This window comes from Eulemur rufifrons, chromosome 4 (genome assembly GCF_041146395.1).
Source record: "Eulemur rufifrons isolate Redbay chromosome 4, OSU_ERuf_1, whole genome shotgun sequence".
NCBI classification, from domain to species: Eukaryota; Metazoa; Chordata; class Mammalia; order Primates; family Lemuridae; genus Eulemur; species Eulemur rufifrons.
In genome coordinates, this window is record NC_090986.1 from 60,209,539 (window position 1) to 60,232,526 (window position 22,988).

A 22,988-nucleotide genomic window follows, 5' to 3' on the forward strand; every position below is an offset into this window, starting at 1 on the left:
GAAACAGGATCCTAGAGATTAACAATTTACCTAGGCCGGACGCGGTGGCTCACACCTGTAATCCTAGCACTCTGGGAGGCCGAGGCGGGAGGATCGGTCAAGGTCAGGAGTTCGAGACCAGCCTGAGCAAGAATGAGACCCCCATCTCTACTAAAAATAGAAAGAAATTATCTGGACAGCTAAAAATATATATAGAAAAAAAATTAGCCGGGCATGGTGGCACATGCCTGTAGTCCCAGCTACTTGGGAGGCTGAGGCAGAAGGATTGTTTAAGCCCAGGAATTTGAGATTGGTGTGAGCTAGGCTGACGCCATGGCACTCTAGCCTGGGCAACAGAGCAAGACTCTGTCTCAAAAAAAAAAAAAAAGAAAAAAAATACAATTTACCTAGATGCCTGGAAGTTAACTGAAGTAATAATTGTGTGAAGTAATAACTATATTTAATCTGAATAAAGATCCTGGGATAATTTAAGATTCTGACTTGCTTCTGAATCATCAGAGATTGAAAGTATATTCAGTGTTGCTTTATATTTTAACTATGCTGTTTTCTCCTGATTCTTGAGAACTGATCATCCATATTGCTATCATTTAAGTATTGTATATTTTTAGCCACAGTACTTATTTAGTAGATAGTTTACTATTCTATCCTTAAATGGAAAAAATTCTTACTCTGATGCCAAAAATATGAAGAAAATATAAATTTAAAAAATAACATTTTTTTCAGGTTTGAAAGTAGTACATATTCTCTGTAGAAAAATAATACTGAAAGTATAAAAAAGAAAATGACTATTACTGGTCATATGAATTTGGGGGAGAAAAAGCAGAGTAGATAAATATAAGATCACTTATGACTCCATCAACCAGAGTTAATCACTGCATCACCACATATAGTTTGATGTCTCTCCTTCCAGTATTATTTTCCATGCATATGTTTTTAAAAATAAGATTGAATTTATGTGTATATCATTTTTCTGTAACTTGTCCTTTTTACTTAATAATGTGACATATCTTTAGGCCATTAGATATTCTTGAGAAATTTATATAAATTTCTGCAGAGTAATCTCTATATAAGGGTGTTGAAGGAAATAAATGATGCTATCACAGGAACCAGTGAGGAAGTAGCTTTGGGGATCTACTCAGGGAAGGCATCTACGAGGAGGTGACATCTGAGTAGAAACTTGAAGAACGCGGAGGAGCAGGCATGTAACCATCTAAGGAAGAGAGATCCAGACTGAGGGGCGCAGCTGCAAAGCCCTTAGGCAAGAATGTACAGGCCATGTTCTAGACCCTGACAGGGGCCCATGTGTATAAATGAAAATGAGGGAAGGCTGACCCCAGTTAGGATTTTGGCGTGGAAAGCATGGAAGAGAAGTGCATGGTAACAGAGGTAATGGGAGCAGGTGGGAGAGGATTGTAGTGTGAAATGCAGGTGAGAAGGGTGGCAGGGGTAATGATAAGAAGTGGATGTATTTGAAAACTGTTTTTGGGGTAAAATGATTGAACTTGCTAGTGAGGGAGATAGAAATGAGCTTCAAGAACTGCATTTTGGAGCCAAATCTTTGGTGAAAAACATATTTGATTATCTTTGAAAATATTATCCTGTCCAAGACAGTCAGCTTTGTCTATTTTTTCCTGTTTCTCAGCTTTATCAACCATCTGAGACAAGATTTAAAAATTCAAATTAATGGAAATTTTTTCCTCTTTTATTCAGGTCACCTTTCTGGGTTTTAATGAAGAGACAGATGCTGCTCATATACAGGTATGGTCAATTTATGGAACTGGAAAGGACCTTGAGAAATTATTTGGAACAAATTTTGAGACCACAGAAAATTTGCCTGAATGCCCCAAATTTACACTAAACTCTTCTGATACCTTTCCTTTTAAAAGTTAAAAGGGTGACATTTTGAGGTCAACTTTTAAGTGTGCTTTGGACATTTTCACTTTTAGCATTTTCACTGAATACCCTTGTTACGGAAAGCAGCTTTAGGATTGAGCACAAAAGTCATTTATGTGAGAAGGTTGTAAACCACAGGCTGGCTGACTTTTTTTTCATTCTGTGCATAATATAAAATGTAAGACTTGTTTCTTTATTTTGATGGTTTTCATAATTTGACTTCAGTAGTAGAAAATTTTTTATTTTTAGTTGAGATAGAATTAAATTTAAAAAATAAAATTTGTAAAAAGTAACAATTAGCCAATGCAAACATTTTAGCTTGTTTGATTTAGACAGTTATTTACAGCAGGACTGATATTTGATATTAGGTTCAACAAAGGAAAGCTTCACAGTTATGTGAACAGTAGTTGAAGGTTGTGTAGACATGGTAGGCATACTGTTTTTTTTCTCCCTCATGCTACTTCTTAAAAATTTGTGATTGCTACATGTTTCCTTTTGTGGAAATAAAGCGTCTCCTCATAGAGGAAGAGATAACATTTTTCAATTCATTTTGAACAGTGCATATCAGGTGATTATGAATAAAAATTCTGCTGTGTGTTCTGATTGTGCCCTTGCTTGAAGGAAATAATCTGGACAGAAGGAACAAGAGAGGACATATTCCTGAGAACATATAGGGCTGGGAAGAGAAATGTTTCAAAGTATTTCTCTAATATTCTCCTTCTCCTTTAAGAGTTACTGATAAAACCATGTTTATAAAGGAAAGTACTCTGTAAGGGATCAAATACTTTAACAAGGCTTTAACTGGGTAAAATACTTACATAAAAAGGGCAAACAAGAAAAAGTAAAAGCTATTTTCTTTTCCTTTAATCTTCATAAAACTTTCTGTTAAAGTCTAATACAATAACTTGGGGAGGAAAGACAGTAAAATGGACTTGTGTTTTATAAAGTTAAAACTTAAAGCTCTTAGCCAAAAATCAAATATGAAAAATTCCAGAGTTAAACCTGAGGACTGTAGGTTGACATCTGCTAGAAACTATTAAGTACCTAATTGTCATGGATGTGTGAGATGTTATGTAAAATTTTATTTGTAGATTGATATCAGTACATTTGAAAGGCTACAGGAATAGCCAGTATTAAATAATTTTAGTACATTTTTGAGTTTTAAAAAAATTATCTGTAGGTAATAAACTGCATATGTTAACTATTATGAACCAGAAAATGTATTAACCAGTAGACCTTATAATTTTTGAATAGGGTCCACATTATAGGAACCTTAACAAAAGTGTTTTTCTACAGTGTTATTTATTTATTGTTATTATTTTAAATTAGGATTTAGCTGCAGTTTCTTTGGAACTTCCAGATCTTCTGAATTCACTCCACTTCTGCAGTCTAAATGAAAATGAAATTATTTGTATGAAGGATATAAATAAATCATCAGATATAAGCAGTGGTCCTCTAAATCAGGTAACTTTTATAGATAATTTCTAATGAGTCTTTTAGGGAAAATTTTACTACAATTGATAAAGAACATTAAACTTTTAAATGCTTAGATGAAGTTTCTTTTCTTTTTCAATGCTATCTTAAGGTAATACAATTCCTAAGAAATATAACTCATGAAGTGTTGACATCCCTGAAGAATGCAATAATTTTGGTCATAGCTTATAAATTAGATTTCCATCTGTGAAGTTCCATAAATGGTATGCAAATACATATTAATCTTTTTCTAAAAAAAATCTTTTTCCTGGATTTCTTGAACAACTTTTACCTTTATATAAGGTATAGAGACTTTTCTCTTTTATGGCCAGTTTTAAATTTATATAAATGTGCTATATGTTTTAGAGAATATACTTCACTCATTTTCCAGTTTTAAAAAAATTCCATCTAAAGTGGACATCTGATAATATATTCTTTATTTCTAAACAAAAATGTTACCATTTAAAATAGGTGGTTAGTTTTAAAATACTCAGTGCTTAGTTCTTTACCAATTATATGATTTTGTTGATAATGCATCACAGAAAAATGCTTTGTATTTTAGGAGGTAAAACATATACAGTTGAACCAGTAGGTTTAAGGATTACTTATTCCAAGTATTAAAAAAACTGCTGTATTCTTTATGAGATCTGATAAAAGTAGAACTGCCTGCCTCATTTCTTTAATTATATTCTTCATTCATATTACTTTGCTGTACTTGCTAGGATGTAAGAGGTGATTACTATATTTGGTTTCTAGTTTTTTTACTAGATCATTCCTCAATATTTTCTTTTTTTAGATAATATATAGGGGAAAATCTGGTAACTTGTATTCTTGAAGCTATAAACATTATTCTAAGTTGTAATACTAGGGAAATTTAAGTAAAAGGAGGAGACATTTCTTTTATTGTGATAGGAGGGAAGATGGCATCATTCTGGAAGGTATGGGAAAATGGGATAAAAACAATAAAATAGAACCCAGTTCTTGCCGTCAAGCAGTTTGCAATATAGTTGACGAGATGTGAATGATTAAATAAGGAAAATCACAGGGCTGTATAGTAATACAGGAAAACATAATTGCTCAAAGGAATGGACAGGTAGTAAATTCTATAACATTTAAGGAAAACAGACTAGGTAGAATTTGAATACCTGGATAAGCGAAAGATGGGAGAAAAAGAGACTGGGAAGTGAGAAATGCAGAAAAAGGATGAAGAAAAGAATTAAACATTACAAAACCAGGAACCCTTCAGTATGTATGTATTTCTTGGTTGGTTGGTTTCTTGTCTGAGATTATCTTACTGCTATGCTTTACTTCCAGATAATATGTTTTGTATTTGAAATTAAAATTATTTTTATCATTTTTCATCTTTCTCAAGAGTCATCATTCTGAAATGCTTTGTGTTATGAGAGTATCACCTACGTTACCAAGATTCAGAATTGATTTCATCTTTAGTCTCCTAAGTAAATATGCTACTGGTATGAGATACACCCTGGACACATACTCACATCAGAAGTGCCAACTGGAGACCACTAATGAAGATGATGATGATACTAACCAGTCCGTGTCTTCCATAGAGGATGACTTTGTCACTGCTTTTGAGCACTTAGAGGAAGAAGAGACTTCAAAGCCATTTAGTGATGGTTTGTTGTTAGACTTTTTCTTGAAATGGAGATAAACTTTAAAATTCACTTTTGAAAGTTTTAAGGCAGATGTGTTCAGTTCAAATTTGATCCAATTTAAACAATTTAACCTTTTTTCTGATTGCTTGAAGAATTAATTTCCTTGTGATTTTAAGTTCATTGTTATCTGGTTTCCAGTTTTGCTATTTCTGTTCTTATTTAGGCAGTACTGTTCAAGTGCTGTTTATATCATTACTGTAAGAGCCTGGAGCATGCCTAGGTTCAAATTTCAGAAGAGTTAGCTGGCAGAGTCACCACAGTAATGTTGCTAACATGCATGACAGTATGTGAAGCTTTCCATATATTAGGTATCCCCAGATATAGGGTAAAATGAAATTATTTTAGTAAAAGGTATATTTGCTTTCCAGTGTTACTCGGGGTGAATCTTTCTGTTAAATGACATAGTTTAGAAGATACTTGTATTATAAATGAATACTTCCTGTTTAAATTCAATTTATTCAATTGGTTTAAATTAATTTCTAAAAATTTCTGTTCAAGAATAATTGAATCATTTTACTCTTTTCCTATAGGAGTAAACATTGGTACACTTAGAAGCCAGTGTGATGCTGCTGCGCAGACTGTTTCTGGTCCCCATTTAGAAACCCATGATTTAAGGATTCTGGTTAGCTCTGGACGGCAGAAGTCATTAGCTAAACCCTCAACTTCTGTAACAACTGTTCAGGGACATAAAGAACTGCCTTCTGTGAAAACTTCAGTCACAACATCAATTTCAGAGCCTTGGATCCAAAAGAGTTTCTATAGGTCATCTAATACTTCAGATAAAGGTGATATACAGAAAATGTTTTTTTCTTCATCTCCTGCCTACTCATCTGAATCAGAATGCTCAAGTCCAAGTCCTGTTATTTTCTTGGATGAAGAGGGATATCAAAAAAGTTTAAAAGCAAAACTTGAGTTGCCTAAAATTCCTGTGATGAAAGATGATATAGAGGATTCAGACTCAGAAGTAAGTGAATTTTTCGATAGCTTTGATCAGTTTGACGAACTGGAACAAACTCTAGAGACTTCTTGTCTGTTTATAAAAGATCCTATCATAGGGACGTCATCACAAAAAAAAGGGCATAAACATGGAAAATCTTGTATGAATCCTCAAAAATTTAAGTTCGATCGTCCAGCACTCCCAGCTAATGTTAGAAAGCCAACTCCTCGTAAACCAGAATCTCCATATGGTAACCCGTGTGATGCTCCAGATTCTCCTCGCCCAGTGAAGGCAACCGGGGAGGATAGTGGTTTGTTTAGCCCTATTCGATCCTCTGCATTTAGTCCTCTTGGAGGCTGCACTCCAGCTGAGTGCTTTTGCCTAGCAGATAATGGTGGAGATACGATCCATGAAAATCATGATTCTATGTATTACACCTATGAAGATTATGCAGATAGTGTTTCTTGTGAAGTACTAGGCTCAGTTCTTCACACCCAACATGCTAATGCCATATCAAACATTAATAGTTCTAAAAGTGGAGAAAATAAAACTATGGCTCTTAAGCATGGAAACCTTGATCAAAAAAGTAAATCGAAAAACAAATCCTTAATGATTAAAGATAGCATTCAGAAATTTGCAGCAGATCTTGTGGAAAAAAGTTTTGGCAGTGCATTTAAAGACTTACAGAAAGGAGTTTCTTCATGTACCAATGCATTGTGCCACTTAGCCATCAAATTGACATCATCTGTTTTTCAGATGGCATTTAATGAACTGAGAAGGCAGCGTGCATTTTCACTGAAAGAACGTGCCATTAGTGGCCTGGCTAATTTTTTGGTGAGTGAAGCTTTATCAAATGCCTTAAAAGACTTACAGTATGTAAAGAAGCAGATATTTACAAATACAGTTGCTAGGTTTGCTGCAGATCTTGCTGAAGAGCTGGTTTTTGAAGGTATCATGGAAGTATGTCAATTTTCATATCCTCCAACACCTGCATCTCCACAGTGTGGGTCATTTGACTTTGAAGACAAAGTAGTGAAGTCGTATGCAAAAGATTTGTCTGAATCTGTAATACAGGAAGCATTCATTGAGCTGTCACAAGTTGATGTGACCTTCACAACAAAGGCAGCAGTTAGTGTCTCTACAGATAACATCAAGTATGTGAGTGCAGAAAGTGTAGTGCCATCGGCACAAACCGTCACGTTTTCCCCTTCTTTTCACAATCAAGCAGTTACGGTGACAAAACCAACGCAGGAATATAAAAAGGAATACACAGTGCAGCAGGCCTTGTTTTGTACTTCTGGAATTGTTACTTCTATACCAGTGCCCTTGGCAGGAAGTGCCCTTCTCCCATATCATATTTCATCTGGTATGTATCAGGCAAAGTCTCCTCTGTCATCTGACGATAGTAATTCAAATGGTGATTCTACCCAGGCGCATGTTACCACAAAAAACAATGAAGAGGAAGTAGCTTGTCTCCGAAATATTTGCTTACCTTCAGAACACAATCCAGGTAACCAGAATGATTTTAAACCAACTAATGATGATGGTGAAATGCAAAGTTCTTCAAAATTAACAAGTGATCCCGTGATTATTAACAACTTTTCTGCAGCAATGGTGCATACGATAGTAAACGAAACTTTAGACTCAATGACATCATTTGAAGTTACAAAAACAGTTGATGAACAACACACAGATTACTTAACTAAATCAATAAAGGGAAAAAACCCTTCTTCCCACTGTGATCAAGCAACACTGCAACGGACTGCAGCTAGCAATAAGGACATGTTTGCTGACCAATTATCTAAATCTATTATTAAACATTCCATAGATAAAAGCAAATCAGTGATCCCGAATATAGATAAAAGTGCAGCATATAAGGAAAGCTTGCCTGTTCCTGGAGAAGAATCACAGTTGACACTGGAAAAGTTCCCCAAATTTCTCGACTCTCAAGATCACACAACTCACTGTTCACTTTCAGTTGGAAAGGATTGTGTTCCAGAATGTAAAGGTTCTATGGTTCATGAATTTTCTTTAGAGACGCTACCACCTTGTCCAACTGTGGTGGGCCAGAAACCTGATTTGAAGGAACTTGCTAAGGATAAACCAGTGAAAAAGCATAATTTGAAAAATACGTCACTTGAGCCCTTTTCTTTTGGACAAGAAAGCACCTTTCCTCATTCACATACATTCTCGTCGGCAGTGCTTACTTGTGTAGATGGTTTGCATGTGGAAGATAAACAGAAAATCAGAGACAGAAATGGAATACCTGATACTCCTCCATCAACTCCTCTGGTACCATCCCAGACTAGTTCTGAATGGGATATCAAGAAGTTAACCAAAAAGCTCAAGGGGGAATTGGCCAAAGAATTTGCTCCTGCTACACCGCCTTCTACACCTCACAACTCATCTGTTGGTAGTTTGTCTGAAAACGAACAAAGTACTATAGAAAAAGAAGAGTTCATGTTGAAACTCATGCGATCTCTTTCAGAAGAAGTTGAAAGCAGTGAAGGTGAAGAGCATTCCGAAGTAGACGTGAAGTCAGAGCACTCAGGGAAGAAAGTTCAGTTTGCAGAAGAATTAGCTACACACATCATTTCTCTTGCAACTGAAATGGCAGCTTCCCATTTAGATCATAAAATAATTCAAGAACCCAAAGTTAACAGACCTTGCTTAAATGCACAAAGTCAAAGAAGTATATCACCTACTTTTTTAAATCACTCAGCTGAAAATTTACAAACATTATGCAATTTTGCAGGTGATATGGCAGCAGAAGTCATTACAGAAGCTGGCAAAATAGCAAAAGTTAAAAGTTGTATGCTTTTCAGCCAAAAGAACAGTTGTTATGTTGATGGTGACCAAGATTATAGATCAGAAGAGAATTTGGGACATAGGGACATAGAGACCCTGGCACACCCAAGAGAAGTGGATCCATTTGTCCTTTCATTACCACCAAGTTCTTGTATGTCAGGTCTGACATATAAGTATCCCAGCTGTGAAAGTGTGACAGATGAATATGCAGGTCACATTATCCAAATACTAAAACAGGAAGGTGGTAATAGTGAGTTAATAATGGATCAGTATGCCAATAGACTTGCCTACCGGTCTGTTAAATCAGGATTGCAAGAAGCAGCTAAGACAACCAAAGTGAAGTGCAGCTCAAAAATGTTCCCTGTGCAAAGCTTACAGGTGAAAACAAACAAGGAACTGTTGATGTTCTCAAATAAAGACTACCACCAGGTAGATAAAAAAAGACAAAGTAAAAGAAATGGAGGTTACTTTTGTAAAAATCAAACTTGTGAAAGGACCCAGGATATACATAGAAATGAGTGCTCTGAACTGTGCAGTTTTTCAACTTCTCTTGCTCACAGCATAACAAGAGATGTTAAAAAAGAGCTTATAGCATCTATGGTTGGCTTGCCAAAATCCTTAACAGATTCTTGCTTGTATGAAAAATCAGTATGTGATGAAGATACTGAGTGTCACGTTGAACCAGAATTGCCTAAGTCTCTTCAGCCTTCCTCACAAAATCACAGGTTTTACCACAGTACAGGCAGCTTAAATGGAGAGAATGTTGTTCAAGCTATAGAACAGTATGCTAAAAAAGTAGCGGATGACACTTTAGGGCTAAGTTTAGGATCCACAGTTTTCCAAGTGTCTGAGACCACAAAATCAGCAGATAGGGTCACTTATGCAGAAAAGTTGTCACCTCTTATAAGTCAAGCTTGCAGATACTGTGACCTTAAAGAACTCCATGATTGCACCGGAAATTCATCTCTGCACTTTTTCAGACAGGGTTCACTTACACGTAGTAAGCCAGCTTCTAATTCAAAATTTAGCAGCATCTATCAGAAATCTAGAATTTTTCATCTCGATGTCCCTCAAATTCATGTTAATCTTGACAAGAAGACAGTGCTTGCTGAGAAGATAGTTGCTGAAGCTATTGAAAAAGCAGAGCGAGAGCTGAGCAATGCCAGCTTGGCAGCTGACAGTGGCATTGGACAAGATGGTGCCAGCTTTGCTGAGAGCCTTGCCACAGAAATAATGACCTCAGCTGTGACAAACGTTGGACATGCTGCTAGCAGGTAAGTTTCAAGTGTCTTCGGTTGGTACGATAAAACGAAAAATTAAATGCAATCACATATGTCTTAGATCCTGTTCAGAAAGGTATGATTATTTTTAACTCTAAATTCACAAAAATTTTTCCTATTGCCTGTGTGTATTATTTCATATCCTCCACATGACTGTCATACATCTTGTCTCCTGATCCCCTTTGAGGGAAGGCTTTATCCATTTACAGAGCTGGAAGATGAGGGCAAGAAGATAATCACCTTGGCCAAGTTCACAGAACTGTGAAGTAGGTAAAGTGGAATCAAAGAAACAGCTGGAGAATTTTATACAGTAGTCCCCTCTTATCCTTGGTTTTGCTTTCTGCAGGCTGAAAATATTAAATGGGAAATTCCAGAAATAATACTTAAGTTTTAAATTGCACACTGCCCGGAGTAGCGTGATGAAATCTCATGCCCTCCTGCCTGGGATGTGAATCATCCCTTTCCATGCTGTGTATGTTTCCCACCTTCTAGTCACTTAGTAGCAGTCTTGGTTATCAGATTTAAAAAAACATGGTATATGTAAGGTTCAGTACTAGTCACAGTTTTAGGCATCTACTGGGTGTCTTGGAACTTATCCTCTGCAGATAAGGGGGGACCAATGTATAGCAAATGTAGAATATTACCATATTAATTTACTACTCTGAGGCTAAATTTTCTACAGTGTTTTCTTTTTTCTGTTCACCGCCTAAGTTTTCTTATAAAGAGCATGGTTTAGTCAAACTACTGTGAGGGAGAAAGCAAAAGTTCTCCAAATACTTTCACCACTGTCACCACCCCTCTTGATTGGTTCATATTCTAAGGGGACAATTCTTTCCAATAGTTTTACAGAGTCCTGTTCTTCAGTAACTGTCTTTTATGCTTAGTGATTCTAACAACTTAGTCACTGTTAACCTTCTTTCTCCCTGAGAAAACATCAGGACCAACCTGTTATTGGTCTGTAGGATTGTATTTGTAAGTCTCATTGGAAAGAGAAAATGCTTCGAGTTGAGATGGGATTTAATTGAGTCACATGTTATCCCACATTTTTCAGTAGCTTTTGTCAAAGTCATGACAAGGACTGCCTCTTCTTAGACATCTTAAAATAGGGAGATTCAGTTTGGTCAGGACTCTTGAACCCAATTTTCCATAGCATTCACTTGAGAAGAGACATGCTGCAGGTTTCTGGTGAATTAGAGGGGGTGTCTATTTGCCTTAATCAGGCAGCCTCCTTCCTCCTAGACCAGGGCTTGGCAAACTATATTCTGTGGGCCAGGTGTGGCCTACAGCTTGTTTTTGTGTGGACTGCAAGCTAAGAATAGTTTTTACATTTTTAAATGGTTAAAAAAAATCAAAAGAATATTTTGTGTTCTGAAAATTATATAAAATTCAAATATCAATATTTATAAATAAAGTTTTATTGGAACACAGCCATGCTCATTCATTTACATAGTGTCTATAGCTGCCTTTGTGCTCTAATGGCAGAGTTGAATAGTCACGACAGAGACCATATGGCCCCCAGTGCCTAAGACTTAGGCCTTAAGTGTTTATTGTCTGGCCCTTTACGGAAAAAGTTTGTGAACCTGTGGTCCTAGAACCACATTTTCTTTATTCATGACTCCATATTAGTTCCTAGTATACTGATAGACATATAATAAGTGGTTAATAAATATTCAAATGAATAAGTGGGCCTTTTTACAATGGAAGCAACTTTCCTCACATAAGTGGCCTCAGGCTATTTTAATTTTCCCTTCTCTTCAGGACCTGCCCCTACATCCACCCTCATGGGAGGGAAAGAGACCCTCCTCTAGATTAAAGTTTCAGCATCACTCCCAGGGCCAGCAGATGGCTTTGCTGTTGATTCTTCAGTATTTTCACTTTTCCTTCTTAGAGCTGGGTGAGTAGATAGGCCCTTGGAGTTCTTGTAAGCCAGTGCTTCCAGTTCCAACGTTTTATAAAGGTTGGTAGGGTTTTACTTTGTAGTTCTTCTCATGTTTCCCTTCTTAGTAGTTGTGCTAGGGTCCTGTAAGTACTGCCTGAAGAGTTGCCCCTAGTGTGTCCAGTTTACCGTTTCACATTTTCTATTTCTAACATGAAAATTGTTTGTCTTTCAAGCTTGAAGAGAAATTCCTTCAAATGGGTTATTTTTTGAAGCATTTGGATTATTTCACTAGTGTCACTTGTCTTCTAAATATTTGATTCACAAAAGTAACCGTAAATATTTCACAAAGCTGTAATATACAGAAGGATGGCTCGTGAATGTCAAATGGGAAATTATAGTGCATTTATAAAAGAGCAAAACATCTCAGCTATATTCTAAGCTGTCACTTGTAAGCCCAAATAACCTAGCAGTCATTAAAAACTCTTCTCTGGACCTCATCCCATGGGTCATTTAAGCCAAAAACCTTAAGAATGTGGCACATATCAGGAAAAGTGTTCAAAAAGAGAAAGTAGCCCTCTATTATGGCTCAAAACTGTAGAGTGCCTGTCCCTGGAATGCCTAGTATAATTCTGGTTACTATATCTTAAATATAAAATGAGAATAGCCCTCCCCCCAAAAAATGGGGAGGGGGTGCAGTTCAGAGGCTATTCTAGGCCCTGGGGTTACAGAAGTAAGTAAAACAGGCAAAATCTGTGTTCTCTTGGGGCTTATGTCATAGTGGATTAAGACAGACAATAGATAAGTAAAATATATAGTACGTCATGTAGTGGTGAGTGTTTCGGGGTAAAAATAAAGCAAGGAAGGGGGAGGTAGAGAGCACTTGTGGTGACGGTGGGCGGCAGCAGTTAGGGATGGTTTGCAGTTTTGAATAGGTAGCTGGGAAAGTATTACTGGCAAAGTAACATTTGAACAAAGAGCCAAAGGGAAAGAGAGAATAAGTCCCGCTGGAGTCAGGGAGAGGAGGGTTCCAGGCAAAGGGTGGGACTGTGCATGTTTGGGACACAACAGAGAGGCTTGTGTTTTCGTAAGTGGAGTGAAACAAGGAGGACAATAGGAGATGAGGTGGACATTATGAGAGGGCATCAGCCAGTGTGTTTTAAGGACACAGGCTCTTACTCTGATTGGTGAGAAGCCATCAAAGGTTTGGATCAGAAAACATTTTCTCTTTTCATGTTTAAAAACATCACTTTTACTATGTTGAGAAAAAAATGTAGAGGGGGCAATTACAGCAGTCAATGGACTTTCTTGTGACAATGCAGTAAAAACATAAATGCCTCTTCGTTGAAAAAAATGAAAAGTGTTATGGTTCATGCTCAAAATCTTGAAGAGATTTGGCCCGTTTGAGTAAAGGCTTGATTGACAATGCTAGATTTCTTTTTGTTCTTAAATCTCCTTTAGTACAAATTAAAGTACTATGTTACAAAGCAGATGATAAACTTAGGAACTTGCATTGCCCTTTAGTGTCCTGCTTTAAACAGAATTGAGATAAATGATGCACTAGAGATAGATTCATAAGAGATTAATAAGTTAGGGGTGTTGGTGGATGCCTTAGTTACCTTGGAAATGAATATGCTGTCCTGCAAAGTCTCTTTATTAGCAGACACAACTAAAGGACTAAATGGACCACTGGTTTGACTCTGAATATCATTCCTTGTTTTTGTCATCTTTATCATCAAATTGATAGTCTTACAAATTCAGAATCTGTGATGCTCTGAGTTTGATTTTTTTTTTTCTTCTTTTTAGTTCAAAACAAATAGAAGACTTTCAGTCAACTGAGTCTTTTGGTAGCCAGCAGATGAATCTCAGTATTGGCGATGACAGCACCGGTAGCTGGTCCAATTTAAGTTTTGAAGATGAACACCAAGATGAAAGCAGTAGTTTTCATCATCTAAGCGAAAGGTAACTAAACTTTTGCATATAATTGTATAATTTAGGTCCTCCGACCTAATAAGTGAGCTGTAACTTTATGTTGAGTATTTAAAAATTATAAATTTGAAAATCTGCCATATTTTCAAAATGTATTTTATTGACAATGTGTTTCTAATGGTTTTTGACACTTACTAAATATAGTAATTAGCCCAGCTAATTTCCTTTGGATGTGCCAGTAGTTAATTTGAAAAATATTGCCTGTTTAATTTTATACCTTTTAAGCTTTTCCTGAACTTTTTGTGAGCTTTTGAGGAAAATGTTTTCTCACTTTAAAGAGGGTCCTTTTTTTTTTTTCTTTAGAGGATAGGAAAAAAGACAGTTATCTGTAAAAGGCATAAAAATAGCCCTGTAATTTTCCTGATATTAGTTAAAATAGTAGCTTTCTGGTGGAGGTAGGGCCCTTACTTGTCCTGCTATTAGGAACAAGATGACCTGGGGCATTTATACTTGAATGATTGAAAAATACATAAATCAAAGCCATTATAAAAATTTTGTTTTGTGGAGCATATATAACTATTCTTAGTTAACTTTGTTCATAACAATGGTCTTTGAAATATTTTATTAATTAGGATACAGTTGTTTCTTATGTTCTTACCTCTACCTAAAGGCATTCCTAACTAACCTGTAAAACTCTATAAAATCTTTACCCACATTAACTGATAATTGGAAATAATAAATACCATCTATAGCTGAGTCTAGAGAGAAGAAAGGGTTCTCAGCATACTTGCAATTTCAAGCATATGAGGGAAGGACCCTGTGAGGCATCAGCTGAACAGTGCCCTTGGAAATGGCAGACTAGGAGGGGGAGGGAAGACGACGAATGAGGAGGAAGAGGGAACATAAGGAAAGGAAATGGCTTTTTACCCGTTAGGACACTTCATCCCACAGTATTTTGTTTGATGCTTGGATTAACCAGTAAGTATCAAAACTTTTACAGAATATCTATTTTGTCATAGTTTCTTATAATAATGTATAAACCACCAATATTTCTTAAAATATAAGTCCAAAAAGGCAGTGTTTAAAACTGGTAGAAGCAAATTTATGCTATAAATCATAATTTGGCCCTTTTCCATAACTTTATCTAGAATAGAATATCAACATTTAATTTCTTTTCTCATCTTTGAGAAGCAATCTTTAGGATTTCAGTGGGTGTTGACATCATTGCTTAGGAGATCCTGTTGTTAAAATGGGAGCACTATGGGTAGAGGATTGTGGCATGAAGAGGATTTGTAGCCAGTTGAACAGCTCTATGCACAATGCTATCTAATTTGATGAGAAGGAGAAGGAGTCTTAGCGGTTTCTGTTCTTGGTTCTGTCCTCTTTACCATTATTTTATTAGTGATATAGAATGCTCGTTTGTGGTTGACTCAAAATAAGGCTGAAAAAATAGTCCCATTAATAGAACAAAGGTTCAGAAAGACCAAATCAGGCTGAGACTAAAATAATTACATTTAGCATGGGGAAATGCATTTAGGTTCAGAAAATTATTGGAATTCAGGTATAGGAGCAAACCTGGCTTGATAGCATTTTGTGATAAAAAGACCTGTGTTTTGATTGACCACAGTTGTAGTATGAGCGAATGATGCCATGTAGTATTAAGGTTCAGGCACTCAGAAAAAGATAATAGTGTTCATCCAAGGTTGGTGGTGTGCTTGTTGAATATACAATGTCCAGGGCCTCACCTCCACAAATGAAGATTTGTTAGGTCAGTGGAAGGTCCTGAGGGTCTGCATGCTTGATAAGCACTTTATGTCATTTAAATCATGTGGTTTAGAGACCACACTTGAAGATATATTGCTTTACTCATTTTGTCTTTTGATGACATTAGCTGTAGGTACTGTTCTTTTCTGGTACAGAAATCAACGTAGGAGATAAAAACTTTGGCAGTTTGGAAATACCTTGCACGGTCATGAGTGGGAAGTTCAGAAGAGGGCAACAACTTAAAAAAAAAAAAACAATAATTTCAGATTTTTACAAGTGTTTAGGAGGATTATGTAATTATCTGATCAGAAAGAGAACCGGTCTGTGTATATGAACTTCTTACATATTTCAGGTAGTTTGTGACTCTCTTAGAAGTTATGGATTAGATTAGGTAAGAGATGGGCTAGACTTACAGAGTTCTGAGATAATTTTTATGGGCTATGTCAGAATTGATACTAGTTTTCCTATGGCTGAAAGCCACAGTAAAGAATTTTAGTACTGGACTACCACTAGCTTGAAGGTATAAATATGCCTGTTCTAAACACAGAAAATATGACAGGACATGAAAGAAAATGATGGAAGCAGGACAATTTTTCAAGAATGAAATAGGAAGGCTATATATAAGCAGAGAAATTAGCTTATTTTATGTTGGGTTAATATAGAGTGATCACACCTCCTGATTTACTCAGGGGAGTCTGGTTTACCTCTGCTGCTCTGTTGTAATTGTTAACAGTGGCTTCTTTCATTTTCAAAAGTGTGCTGGGCAGATGAAAAATTTATATGGTCACCTTAGTTAGAAGTGGTATTTTAGAAATAACTGACTTCAAATCTGACCCATTTTGAGGTACAAAAGCAGAGGGGAAATGAGGTTAGAGGAAGTTTGAATTTCTAGTCTTTTCATTGTTTAACTGTTATTTCTTTTCATGTTCATGTAATACTTAGGTGATGGATTTTTATTAATTACATGGAGGAATAATTATTGTTATGAGTAGAATTTTAACTTTGTAATAGTTTTCTTTGTTTAAATAATCATTTTATTGACGTAAATACAGTATTTTAGATCTCTAATTTTCTTTTCTCTTTGGCTCACAGCTATCTGTCCATTCTTTATTTCTATATTTCCTTATTTTTAGTTTGTCTGACAACAGACTACATGGGCTAAACTCTGGTTGTTTTAGTGGCTTTATACTAGAGCTATATTTGTTTGAACATATGTTGAAAAGACCCTGATCACTTTTAACTTTTATTTTCTAATACTCTGGTCCCCAACCTCCGGAGCCTGAACCAGTACTGGTCCGAGTTAGGGTCTGGGCCACAGAGCTCTGCCCCACTGTCCCCTCCCAGTCTGTGGAAAAATTGTCTTCCATGAAACCAGCCCCTCGTGCCAAAAAAGTTGGGGCCTGCTGCTCTAAGACATTATGGTTTGTGACAATTTGATAGCGTTAGAGTGAATATGGATATGTAAATTATTTGTGATTGCTTGGAAGCTATTTAGAACTTTAAATAATTATCTTTTTTTTGGTAACCATGTCAACATTTACAGATGAATGTAAAATGATTTTATGTTAATTCATTTTTTAGAACCAAAAATTTGGTTTGTGTAAATATTAATTTTTATAATTACATAGCCTAATATTGGAAATACAGCTGCTTATCACTGCGAACTAATGTGCATACTAATGATTTTAATAATTAGGAATGATTAGAATTTTTAAAAATTGCATGTTGAAGATTTGAATCTTAAAAATTGAATTTAATTGTTTTTGAACACGGTTGCTTTTTTAAAAAATTGCTTTGCTGCAGTTTTAGAATATAGTTGCTTTCTTCTTCTTTTGATTAGGTAGTATGAGAAGTTGTGTGTGGCATTAGTGACTGGCCAGCTAGACAGGTGTAATACCTTAATTAAGCCTTGGTTATCTTGCTTTATTCTGAAGAAAATGTATTATTTGCCATCTACTGAATTATACATAATATATAAAATGAAGGTAATTGACATAATAAGAGTATTTTAAAATCAGAAAACATGCTTTTTCCAAGTAGTTAGAAAAGGTCTTTTTGGGACTATGTCTTAGTGTACTCCATCCTCTCTCTCCTCCGCAAACTGCCCCCCCCCCCCCAGCCTATCTCTGTTTTGCACTATCTAAAGGCCCGATAGTGCAGAGAATGTTAACTTATGGTGTTTTTTTAAAAAACTTTATCCAAACTGAAAAGTGTTTGCATTTTACAAATTATATCCCAAGATCTGCCATAAGACATTAATTTCATTGTGAAACTTACTTCATACATTCATTTGTCATTGTTTTCTTAATCTGTAAAATAAATGTAAGTTTAGAATAATTTTCATGATCTATTGAAGACAAAGAAAAACTCCCAAATCTCCAAACCTGCCAGGTACCTTTTAGAGTAGCAGTGATGGTCTCTCTTGACCTCCATGGAAGCTCCACTCCATTGTGGCAGCTTCAGAACATCTGAAGTTATCAAGGACAGAAGCTGTTCCAAAGAAAACGAAGGTTGTCGTTACTATTCATTTTCTAGTTCAGCTCTGTTCTTTTCTTCCTCCGGCAGTAATGGTAACAGCAGTAGCTGGAGCAGTCTTGGTTTAGAAGGAGATTTGTATGAGGACAATTTATCCTTTCCAACATCAGACAGGTTGGTCCAGTCTAGAAACTTAAAAACGGATGGGTCTTTCACCACTAATGCATGATGTCATATTCTTAAAAGAATGTGGGTTACGGTGCCAGTATGTATCAACCTGCTTTTCTCTTATATTTTGACATGATTCTGCTTGATGAATTCCCATCTAATGAAAAAATTCAACTATGCTGAGATGACTGACATCTAATTGCAAAATGTGCTACTGTTATGCATGTGTCGTTCTGCTTGCTGTTTTTCATGCTACCAATTATTTCATTCAAGAGCTTGCTTCCTACAGGATTTCTATTGGTTTCTTTTGTTTTGTTTTTGTATGTAGTTTCATTTTATATATAAGAAAAATGTAGAAAAAAAATGTGTTTTTACTGTGTTAAAAATATACATAAATGGCATCAGCCAAAGCATCACTAAATACTTAATTATTCATGGCATTCTATGATATTCAAATGCTATATTATCTAAAATAAAATTAGTAAAGTTTTCAGCTTTGAATTATTTTAAATTAAATTTTATTATGAAATTACTTGGCTCTATATATCATGGTAAGGTAGGACTTCTTGGTTTTGATAACTTTAGACATCATTTGCAATTCAGATTTTAACATGAAATGATGTGAGAAGCAAAGCTTCCTTTTTTATTGTCATTTCTCCCTTTTCTAAATGTCATATGTCATATTGTAACATTCATTCCTTACTACATTTTTTAGAATTGGTTTTAATACTATTATTAATTAAAGTTTTTTTTAACTACTGCTATTTTATTCAAAAAGTGATGGACCAGACGATGATAAAGATGAAGAGCATGAGGACGATGTAGAAGGTAATTGACGATTTATTTTTCAAAGTGTTTGTATGTTTTTTGTATAAGTTTCTCTAGAAGAGTCTTTGTGGTTTGTATTTGTGCATTTTTATCAGATGGGCCCCAAGTTATTTGTGTAAAACATTACAAATCAGCGTATTTTTTAAATGAATTTTTCTTTATCCAGTTTTAGGTCCTTCATTGAGCAGTTTGTATTTGATTGCTACACTAATGACATTCTCATTGATGTAAAGACTAAAATATTTTGAAAAGAATTATTCAGTTATTTGAGAGAGAAGTTCATCATAATTTCTCTACATAATTGTCTTTTTCAAAGTATAAAATTAAAATCCTTACTCATGTTATAAGATATAATATATTAAATTATGGCATATTACTGTCATAGTATTTTCCTTCCCAACTAGTAACTTCAAGAATTAGGGTTTTATGTCAAACTTATATAAATGGTGATGAAGGGGTGTGCGACGGGTTGGCCTCCAATTCATGTGAGAGTAAGTAGGTCAGCTACTAAGATTCAGAATAGGTATTGGCTAGGAGGTCGGAATATTATGCTTTGTTGTTTGGCTTTAACGTATGGGAATGATGACCAGGATTAGAATAGAGAAGACTAGGGCTAGTACCCCTCCTAGTTTGTTGGGGATAGATCGTAAGATAGCATAGGCAAATAGGAAGTATCATTCCAATTTAATATGGGGTGGGGTATTAAGAGGGTTAGCTGGTGTATAATTATCAGGGTCTCCTAGTAAGTCGGGGGAGAAAAGTACTAGAATTATAACTAGGAGGATGAGAAGCAGAAGTCCTAATAAGTCTTTAATTGTGTAATAAGGGTGACACCCCTTCATCACCATCAGACAAGCAGCATCTATCCTGTATTTCTCCCTCATCATTATTATTATGCCAACAGTAAGCCTAATTGAAAACGAAATACTCAAATGAAGAGTACTTGTAGTATGTCTAATATCCTGGTCTTGTAAACCAGAAATGGAGAATCCCTCTCCCAAGGACTTCTCAAGGAAGAAGCACCAGCCCCACCTTCAGCACCCAAAGCTGAAATTCTGCTTAAACTATTCCTTGCCTCTTCCAGTGCTGAATGATTGCTTCAACTATCATGCCAGTACTAATATTATACTACAACAAAACATAGACACGGGCCTAAATAACCGCGCTCTATGTACATCGTGCATTATGTGCCCCTTCCCATTAACATGTACTAGTACTATATATGTTTAATCGTACATAGGACATATATGTATAATCGTACATACAATTCTAGTCCACATGCATATAAGCAAGTACATGACACTTATACCGTACATAAGACATACATGTATAATCGTGTATACGGTTCTAGTCCACATGCATATAAGCAGGTACATATTATTCATACCGTATATAGCACATCTCTGTATTGATCGGACATTGGCACATATCATGTTCGACAGTCCTCGTCAATACGCATATCACCTCCATTAGTCCGTAGTGAAACTACCATCCTCCGAGAAACCAGCAACCCGCCCACATAATGCTCCTCTTCTCGCTCCGGGCACATTACACTTGGGAATGACTAATGTGAAACTCTGTCTGGCATCTGGTTCTTACTTCAGGGCCATCTTGAATATAACCGCTTACTCGTTCCCCTTAAATAAGACATCTCGATGGATTAATGACTAATCAGCCCATGACTAGACATAACTGCGCTGTCGGGCAGTTGGTATTTTTTAATTTTCGGGGATGCTTGGACTCACCATGGCCTATGCCGGCCCGCACCCGGTGCATTGATTGTAGCTGGACTTAACATGTACATTTTTTACCCTCATAATTATCCTAGGTGACTATTTAATTCATGCTCGAAGGACATAGATCATTTTCAGACGACGTACACATACGCATACACGTATACGTACGTATAGACGTACACGTACGCATACACGCACGCACGTACGCATACACGCACGCACGTACACGTACATTTAATACCCAAATTATCATATTAACCCCCCTCCTCCCCGTTGTGGATTTATACAGGTTTTGGTACATTCACTCCTGCCAAACCCTAAAAACAAGAGCTTCCCGCACTGCCTACTTAACTAGAACTTTATGCCTACAGGTTTATCTCAACCGTGATGAGCCTATTGGGAAAATACCTCCCGCAAAAACCTTAAATTCCGGTAGTGACTAGCGTAATACTTCGAACCCCTTATCCAAGGAGCTATCCTCAAACTTAACTATAAGTTCAACTAGAAATGGCTTTTCATGCTCTCCACTTAAAGCCAACTAGGGTTGATAATAGTCATCATCGTCATTAATCAACCCCATCTGGCCTTCGTCCATATCTACAATCACGCTTTCTTCAAGGCCATACTATTTAGTGCTCCGGGTCTATCATTCACAACCTAAATGATGAACAAGACATCCGAAAAATAGGAGGCCTATTTAAAGCTATGCCCTTTACATCTTCCTGCCTTATTATTGGAAGCCTAGCAGTTACGGGTATGCTTTTGCTAACAGGCTTCTACTCAAAAGACCTCATTATCGAGTCTGCAAATACGTCCAATACCAACGCCCAAGCCCTCAGGATTACACTTATTGCAACCTCCCTAACGGCCATCTATAGTACCCGAATTATCTTCTACGCACTACGAGGCCAACCCCGGTTTAACTTTAACTACCATCAATGAAAACAACACATTATTAATAAACTCAATTAAACGCCTACCGTTCGGTAGCCTTTTCGCCGGATTCTTCCTATCCAACAACATTCTTCTACCCATAAATACCTCCCAAATAACAATACACCACTTTACCTAAAAATGACAGCCCTGGCAGTAACTATTGTAGGTTTTGCCTTGGCAATAGAACTAAACCTCATAACGAACAACCTAAAATTTAAACCATCTTCATAGACATTCAACTTCTCAAACTCATTAGGCTTTTTTTTTTTTTTTTTGAGACAGAGTCTGGCTCTGTTGCCTGGGCTAGAGTCAGTGCCATGGCATCAGCCTAGCTCACAGCAACCTCAAACTCCTGGGCTTAAGTGATCCTACTGCCTCAGCCTCCCAAGTAGCTGGGACTACAGGCATGCGCCACCATGCCCGGCTAATTTTTTCTATATATATATATTTTAGTTGGCCAGATAATTTCTTTCTATTTTTAGTAGAGACGGGGTCTCACTCTTGCTCAGGCTGGTCTCGAACTCCTGACCCCGAGTGATCCACCCGCCTCGGCCTCCCAGAGTGCTAGGGTTACAGGCGTGAGCCACCGCGCCCGGCCTCTCATTAGGCTTTTATCCAACGATTATATATTGTCTGACCCCCTTATTCAACTTATCCACAGGCCAAAACACAGCATCTCTGATTTATTTGGGTGGGATACTTGTGGTGTTTAGTTATACTACAACGATAGCCATGGAAGAGTACCCTGAGACTTGGGGATCTAGTGTCGTTATTTGGGGAGTCTTGTTTTTAGGGGTAGGGATGGAATTGTTTATGGTAGCGTGAATAGCTGAGCATGGTGAGGTAGGAATGGCAGCTGGTTTTAGTAGTTTAGAGGATTGGGTTATTTTTGATAATAAAGAGGCTAGTGTAATTCGTGAAGATTCTTTAGGGGTGGCTACTCTTTATAATTATACTAGCTGGTTTGCAGTGATTGCTGGTTGATCTTTATTTATTAATGTCCTGATTGTTATTGAGATTATTCGAAGATAGGCTGAGGGGTTAGGTAATTAGTAAAAGAGGAGAATAGAGGTAAGGAAAGAGAGAAAGTATAATTTAATTAGGCCTTTTTGGTTAGATGTAGTAATAGAGGATGATATTTGCAGTCGGGACATGTTTTTTGGCATGGTTTTTTCTAATCAGATTAGATTTAGTAGGAGAGATGCTGTG

General features: G+C 36.4%; 1 protein-coding gene across 1 annotated transcript in view; it reads left to right on the forward strand.

Annotated features, from left to right (window-relative positions):
* Positions 1–22,988, forward strand: part of AKAP11 (A-kinase anchoring protein 11) — a 35,307-nt gene that overhangs the window by 6,070 nt on the left and 6,249 nt on the right. The window contains exons 3-9 of the mRNA XM_069467211.1: positions 1,711–1,758; positions 3,223–3,357; positions 4,739–5,003; positions 5,573–10,061; positions 13,750–13,905; positions 18,202–18,285; positions 19,058–19,107. Coding sequence (XP_069323312.1) covers positions 1,711–1,758; positions 3,223–3,357; positions 4,739–5,003; positions 5,573–10,061; positions 13,750–13,905; positions 18,202–18,285; positions 19,058–19,107 — 5,227 coding nt within the window. The remainder of the gene's footprint in view (positions 1–1,710; positions 1,759–3,222; positions 3,358–4,738; positions 5,004–5,572; positions 10,062–13,749; positions 13,906–18,201; positions 18,286–19,057; positions 19,108–22,988) is intronic.